General features: G+C 63.3%; 1 gene segment (V, D, J or C); it reads left to right on the plus strand.

Annotated features, from left to right (window-relative positions):
• The first annotated feature begins 1,772 nt into the window (after nucleotides 1–1,772).
• LOC101631472 overlaps nucleotides 1,773–7,872 on the plus strand; it is an 18,501-nt gene continuing 12,401 nt past the window's right edge. Inside the window, 1 exon segment of the C gene segment in view lies at nucleotides 1,773–1,803. Coding sequence covers nucleotides 1,773–1,803 — 31 coding nt within the window.

Genomic DNA, 7,872 nt, shown 5'->3' on the forward strand with positions numbered 1-7,872 from the left:
TGAGGCTTGAGGCTCGGGGCCTCAGCAAGAGGCGACTCAGCCAGAGGGGAGGAAGGCGAGCTGCAAGGAGTCCGCATCTGAAGGTCGGGAGCCAGCAAAACGACGGCACAGACCGAGGGGCCAGCCCATGAGCCCGGGGTGGATGCCCACTCCTGGGGTCACCAGGGCTGGCCGGGCAGGGGGCGCGGCCTCCGGGAGTGCAAACAGCCCGGCTGGTCGGGGGGCCGGCCCAAGGGGCCACGGGCCCCGAGATTCCAGCCGCCGCCCTGGTGTTCGCTGTCCTGCGGTCACCACCGAGAGGCCGACACCCTGAGCTGGGGGCAGCAGTCCAAGGCCCAGCGGACAGCTCAGAGAAGACTGCAGCAGTAGCAGGAGCTGGACCAGGAGAGCTCCGGCCTGAGCCAGGACGCAGCCGAGAGCGGCCACAGCCCAGCGGGTGGGGCTGGGGGACACCGTGGTCTCCTGGCCCTCTGGGAGCCACAGGGCGGCACCGCGCCCCCCTCCCCCCACTGAAGTGCCTCTGCGGATCGTCCTGTCCAGCCTCCAGGGCCCACCTCGTGGCCGTGTCCACCGTCCCGCCACCCAGGGCCACCTGCTCAGGCCTGACCTCTTGATCATGTCCGCAAAGCCCCTTTCTGCAGAGACGGGCTCACTCCCGGCCTCCAGGCTGATGTGAAGGGGCCGGGGGGACACCCCCTTAGTCAGAGTGACCAAGGCAGGGGACCCAAGCTCAGAGCCCCGCAGGGTGGGGCGGGCCACCTGCTGCCTGAAGCACGTCCAACCCTCAGAACCCAGCAAGGGGTCCCTGGGTGGGGGCGCGGCAGAGAGGGTCTGGATGCACACAGGGGCAGGGAGCCCGACCCTCTGGAGGCGGCGAGAGCCGAGGAGGGCTGCAGGGAGCTCGCTCTGGGGGGCTGCGGGCGCTGGGGCGGCTCCCTGCAGCCCTGCTGAAGCAGCCGTTACAGCCCCGCAGGCGCGGGTGTGCACGGGCTGTGTGGGCGCAGACGCACGTGTTCAGTGTCCCCACCCTGCCCAGCACTGGGCCTTCCGCAGCAGCAGCACCCGGGGTGGCCCCTCCAGCAGCAGGACCCGAGGCTGCTTGGAGAGGAGGCAGAGGCGGGTCCGCTTCGGTACAAGGATGGGCGTGTGGGCACGTCCACGGTGCACCGGAGCAGCTGGACAGGGCTTCAGGAGCCAGACGAGGATCCAGGTGAGCATCGCGGCGGTGCCGCCGCGTGGAGGCGCAAAAAACGTGCGCCTGCGCCGAGAGGTCTTTTGGTGAGGAGGCGCGGGGAAGACGCCCTCCAGGAAGGGCAGCCTGGCTGGGGCAGCTTTACCAGCGGCCAGCGGGTGTGGCAGGGAGGAGGTGCCGGCGGGCGGGACCAGCCCCAGGAGCAAAGCCTGCCCCGCCTGCCGCGCCCTCGCAGTCTGGGCTCAGGGGTGGGGGGGGGCCAGCCTGGGCCTCCGTCGCCGGCCCTCGCGGCGAGGGGGGAGGGGTGTGGCCATGGCCGCTGGCACTTTGGCCCTGGCAGAGGCAGGGTCTGTGGAGCGCCCCCTCAGGACAGGGGCCTCGCTGCCTTGCGACTTCTCTGCAGGTCTGCATCCAAGTACCTTGTAACCCAAGGCCAAGAGAGATTTTCAGAAGTACAAGACGTGCTATTTGTTGCCAGCCCTTGGAAACCACTTGCAGATGAAGTTCAGGCCGGAGGAGAGGAGCCAGATGAAATCGGATCTCAGCGTGGAAGCCGCCCAGCGGCTGTGAGGGCGACGCCATGACCGTCGCCGCCCTGCGCAGGGTCGCAGGCATGGGCCGTCCGCAGGGGCAGGAGGCTCAGTGGGACCCCAGGGAGGAAGAGCACCCAGAATAAAAGCTTCATCCCCAGGAAGGAAAACGGGGAGAGGAAGGAGACCCAGACGCTGGCGGCCACACGGCCCCAAATGCCAGGATCTGTACCCAGCGTGAGGGGCTGGGCCGGAGGCCACCCGCTCGGGTAGCAGCCACGCCCACATGGTGGGCAGGAGCCACGTCCAGAACTGTTGAACATACCCAAAGGGAAAGGTGGCCAGGGGAGGGGAGGGAGCTGCGGTGCGGCCGGCGCGGCTGGGCATCTCGTGACCACACGCAGACCTTCCGTCTCGTCCAGAAGCGGCCTGTGTCCCTGCGGAGGCCCGAGGTGCTGCACCCTGGGCTGGGAGGGGCCGTGCGTGGGGCCGGGTCCCTGAAGTCTGCGGCCCGCAGGCCCCACAGGACGCAGCTTTCGCAGGCTGCAGGGCTAAAAGGAAGAACACCAGACAAGAAGTCAGCACCAAGGGAGAACTAAAACCACGCGCGGCGGGAGCCAGGGTTACCTGCGCCCACCTGTCTCATCTGCAGCCTGTAGTGATGAGCCTCTCGGCTAGCACAGTTTGTATTTGCGGTTTACGAATTTGAAATGCTGATTCACCCACGGGTTGAGACTAATGCATCCAGAAGAAGCAGCGGTTTGTGTTTCTTAGCATAAGATGCATAAACCTGCAATGTTGTAACATGAGCAATAAAAAGGGATGGAGATGGAGACATAACCGGCAGGGTTAGGACTGAGGACTGGCCCTGTTCCGGGCCCTCCCTGGTGGCGCAGCGGGTTAGAGCGCAGCACTAAGAAGCGAAGGCCACTTCCACACGAGTTCGATCCCCGCCCCCAAGGCGCCGCAGACCTCTCCTGACCCGCCCGTGGCTCCCCTCAGCAGTGTGCTTCATTGACCTGCCTGTTGTGCTCCCCATTCTGTCTCTGGTGAAGCCTCTCACCGCCCCCGAACCTCTGGCCTGTACCCCAGTTCTGTATGCATAAATAAATAAGTCTTTTTAAAAATCTGCCAAAAAAACTAAATAAAAATAAGTAAATTCCCTGTTCTGACAGATCTTGACTCCAATGGCCTGGCAACCACAAAGAAATTAGCTACAGATCACCAAAAATTTGAGAAAGGAAACCTAGATCTTGTACCACAAAAAATCAACTAAACACAAAACTAAAAAGTAACACAAGAAAAATCAAAGCTTTAGGGCATGTAGAAAACAAACAACCCAAAGGCAGGCATAGGTCTGTTATCGGTACTTTAAATATAAGTGGGTTAAACTGTCCAGAAAAAAAGGCAGAGAATGATAGAATGAGTAGAAATACAAGGCCCAGCTATCAGCTTTTTTCAAGAGACAAGTTCCAGCAGGAAAAGGCATTCCATGCACATCGTAACTAACAGAGCAGGGATAGGTACACTTACAGCATATAAAATGGATTTTTTTATTGTAAAGGTTCATTTGTGCATACAGAACTGGGGTACAGGCCAGAGGTGCAGGACGGTGAGAGGATTCACCAGAGACAGAGTGGGGAGCAGAACAGGCAGATCGAGGAAGCACAATGCTGAGGGGGGCAGCGGGCGGGTCAGGAGAGGTCTGCCGGGCCATGTGGGTCACCTCTGGGCTGGAATGGAATCAAACGTGCACTGAAGCGGAGGGCCTAAAATGGATTTTTTAAGTTTATTTATGCATATAAGAACTGGGGTGTAGGCCAGAGGTGTGGGGTGAGAGGACTCCCCAGAGACACAGGGGAGCAGGACAGGCAGATCCACTGAAACCCACTGCTGAGGGGGCCTTGGGGGACAGGAGGGGTCTGTGCGCCCTGTGGTCACTCCCTGGCCAGGGGTCACACCCAGCTGCAGGGGCTGGCCGTAGCATGATAGCGCTGTGTCTTTAACCCCTCCGCCACCAGAGAGGCCCTTAATGGATTTTAAATAAGACAAGTTTTCGGGACAAGAAGGACCTCATACACTGATAAAAGATCGTATGGTATGAGGCTACGGCAGCTATGAGCATCTGCACGGTCAAGGGCAGGACAGCAAGACAGGTGGTGGCAAAACTGAAGGGGCCGTGGACTGTCCATCAGTGATGCTGGAGACGCCAACCCCTGCTCACACCATGCAGAGGAAACCCGGCGGGGACAGCGAGGGGGGAGGCCCGCAGCACAGTGAGCAGCGGGCACGCGCTGGCCAGCAGGAGCACACGTGTGCTTCTCCGCCCGCAGATGGCCGAGGTTGGCTGCCAGCCAACAGATTTTAAAAGCGGGGCGTCGTAGGACCTTCTCCAGCCTCAGCAGGATGCAGTTAGAAATGAATTAGCAGAGTAAACTGGAGAATCCACCGATTTGTGGAACATAACACAGTCAAGCCACCAATGGGTCGGAGCGGAAATTAGAAAAGATTCAGAGATGAGTGGACAGAAAGCAGATGGTGCTGACTCCGCACACACAGTCAGCAGAGGGAATCCGAGAGACGTAAGTGCTGTTGGAAACACGGCACCAGATCAGCGCCCGGCTGCGGCGTGAGGGACCACGCAGCAGCAGGGGCCGGCGGCTCGGAGAAAGGAAATGAAGGGAGAGGGCGCTGGCCCTCCGCAGAGGCGCGCGAGGCCCACGGGCGTCGGCTTGGCCGGCCAGAAACGGACGGGCGCATGGTCGCCAGTTCGCAGAAGTGCGTCGTGGCAACGGCCACCAGTTGGTAGGCAGCAGATCGGGCGGCGTGGGCGACACGGAAAAATCCAGAGAAGCAGCAAGCTCACCGGCACTGAACCGTGAAGAAACAGGAAACCTGGGCAGAGCCGTGACGAGGACGACAGGGGCTCGGGGAGCGGGCCCGCCGCAGCCGGGACGAGGCCCCGGCGAGCTCCAGCCCGGGCACGTGTTTTCAGAAGGACACACCCAGCCCGGAGCTTTTCCTCAAGGCTGAAGAGGAGGGAGCACTCTGACCCGCTGGCACGAACCAGGTCGCCCCTACCTGAAGTCAGACAGAGCCGCTGGCCAGGGCCCCGCGTGGACAGTGGCCCTCCCGCGCAAATTCCGGCCACGTGGAAGGGCGCGCCCACCGCGAGTGGGCAGCGTCGCTCCGGGGGGCAGGGACGGTGGGACGCGGGGGTGGGCGTGATGGCCCCGCGGTGGGGCCTCGCCCAGCCCTGCGCGGTGCGCGGAGAGCAGGTGGCGGAACCCAGAGGCCGTTTGCTTTTACCACTCCTGTAAGTGGGAAAGCCCAGCGCCACGAAAGCCACGTCTGGGAAGTCCTCCGCGAGCACCACCCTCGGCGTGGAGCGGCAGCCTGCCTCCGGTGTCAGGAGACGGCAGCGGCGGCCCGCGGGGCCAGGAGAGGCTGGTCGGCGGGAAGGGCGTACGCTGCAGAGCACCCACCTCTGCCAGCAGCCGGCGCGGCCTCGTGCAGGAAGCCCGACACTGCGCGTGCAATGAGTGATTCAGCGAGACGGGAAATGAGTGATTCAGCGAGACGGGCAAGAGCAGCCGGTGAGAAGTCAGTCACGGGCAGGCCCGTCTGGGACAGCGCGGGGTCGGTCCGTAAGGAGCAACACATGAAGACACCCAAACGCCAGCAAGACTGAGACGGGGCATGCTCCTGTGTTCGCGGTCGGGGCTGCGCACGGCGGAAGCCCCGCGCCACCAGAGGCCAGCTCCCAAGAGGAACGGGAAAGGAGATCCGAAATTCACTTAGAATTCTTTTGGAGATTGATTTATTTACACACAAGAGCTGGGCTGCAGGCCAGAGGTGCAGGGGTGAGAGGCCTCCCCAGGGTAGGGAGCACGACAGGCCGGTCCACTGAGACTTTGCTGGCGGGGCGCAGCGGGGGGCAGCAGGGGCCCGCTGCGCCCTGGGGTCACTCCCCACGGGGGCAGGGGCGTGCGGTGGCTGCGACGGCCTCACGGGCTGCGCGTCAGCCTTGGGCCGGCAGGGAGGGCTCACTTGGGATCTTAAGGCCCCCAAATAGCCAAAACAACCCTGCTGAAGAAGTCCAAAGCTGGAACCTCGCACTTCGAACCCTAAAACTCACGGCAAAGTAACCAGAACCTCGTGACACGGGCACCAAGCCCGGCGCAGACCAGGGCCGGGGCCGTGGACCAGAATAAGGGTCCAGAAGGGACCCTGCGCGTGGCCCCAAGCTGTGTGAATGGCAGCCACACCCAGAGGGGCCGATGTTCTCCACAGGCGGTGTTGGGCGGCCTGAACAGCCAGGCGGCTGCACTAGAGGGGTCCCCACTAACTACGCCCAAAACTAACTCAGACACGGAAACGAGACAGCTAAGCTCTCAGAGGAAAGCCCAGCAGCGTCTCCGCCCAGGGCGCCACTTCTCAGCGGACACCGTGCGGTGGGGGCACGAGTCTGCCTGGGCCCCGGGGTGGTCTGCGGGGCACCGAGCCGGCAGGGGCGGGGCAGGACGGAGCCGAGGCCCGGGAAGACGCCCAAGGGGCTGCGGCACACAGGCTGCCGGCTGAGGCCGCGGTGGGCGCAGGCGGCCTGTGGGAGCCGGAACCGGAGCCGCCCACCCGCCAGCGCGTGCCCACGAGGGGTGCCACGAGGGGTGGGCAGCGTCCCTCAAAGGGGGACACACGATGGCCCTGGAGACAGCACCCAGGAGCAGCACCCCCCTTCTCCAACCCCCGCAGGACAACTCACTCTACCAGAGTGGCGTCAGAGGGCCGCTGAATAAGAGCGAGAAAGAGCACTAGGGCCCCCCTGGGGCGCAGGGGTCAGTCTTCGCTGGGAAGCTGTCCCAGCCCAAGCGTGAACCCGGCCGGGGAGTGACCGCAGGGCCAGCAGACCTCTCCTGTCCCCCGCCGCTCCCCTCAGCAGTGTTTCAGTGGACCCACCTGCTCTGCTCCCCACCCTGCCTCTGGGGAGTCCTCCCACCCCCCCTCTAGCCTGCACCCCAGTTCTTGTGTGTATAAATAAACAAATCTTTAAAGTAAATCTTAAAAAAAAAAAAAAACAAGAGCATTAATGGCTGCCTGGCCTTCACTCTCTTCTCTGCAGGCCCTGCCCCCATGTGGGCCTGGCTTCCCCCCTCACTGCCCCCTGGAGCCCCCTAAGGCACCCCGTGAGGCAGGTCCACCCCAGCGGGGACCGACCGCCCTCACCTCCGGGGCACTCAGCTTCCCTTCCTCAGGGGATAGTTGTGCTGGAAACAGAAGCCCACTGGTAGCCACTTCCAGCACCTCACCCTACACCCTCCCGCTCCCAAGGCTGCGGGGAGACCCTGGGGCTTCTGCCGCAGGCCCGCCTCTGCTTCCCGCTGACCTGAGGGTGGCCGCCCAGGCCGAGGTGGGCCTGGCCTGGCCTGCGCCTGCCTCTTCTGAGAATCCTCCTCCCCTCCCTTCTTCCTTTTTCCTTTTTCTTTTCTTTTTGTCTTAGTCAAGAAGTTTATTCTATTTTCTTTACTGAAAATCGTCCACTCAAGACCCTAGCTGGCCTGTAACCACTCACTGTCCACTCCTGAGTGCTGAGGACATCCCTGTCCTCTGGGCCATCTGCGGCCAGCGAGAGGCCCTGGGCACTCCCAGCCCTCCTTAGCCTCATCACTGGCCAGACCCTGCGGGCCACCGCCGCCTAGCCGGTCGGTAGTGGGTCCTGCGCCCTCGGCTCGGGAGCGCTGCCCTCCCCTGGCCCCGGGGTGGCCAGGCGTCACACACACATTTGTCCATTCTGGGCGACCCAGGACGAGGGGGGAAGGGCAGCGGCAGCTGCTGTTTACAAAGGCGTGGTGGCCAGGGACCGTCCAGCAGGGGAACATGCCGCCAGGGCTCACAGGGAAGCAGCTGGCCGTGAGGACAGCGCCCAGCCCCGCGGGAGGCCAAGAACCTGCCGTCCCCCAACATGTCCATGAATGTGGCTCAGGCCCCAGTGGAGACCGTGGAGGCAGTTCTCGTCCCCAAGGCACCGTGGCCATGGCCCGTGGCCAGCTGGCTCCGGTGTTTACATCCACGAGGTGGGAAGGGCCTCGGAGTAGGGGGAAGGGCCCGGTGGCACGGAAGGCGAGGCGTCGTGCCACCCCTGCGCGGGAGCCC

Source organism: Condylura cristata, unplaced genomic scaffold (genome assembly GCF_000260355.1).
Source record: "Condylura cristata isolate star-nosed mole 26May11 unplaced genomic scaffold, ConCri1.0 scaffold00103, whole genome shotgun sequence".
Classification (NCBI taxonomy): Eukaryota; Metazoa; Chordata; class Mammalia; order Eulipotyphla; family Talpidae; genus Condylura; species Condylura cristata.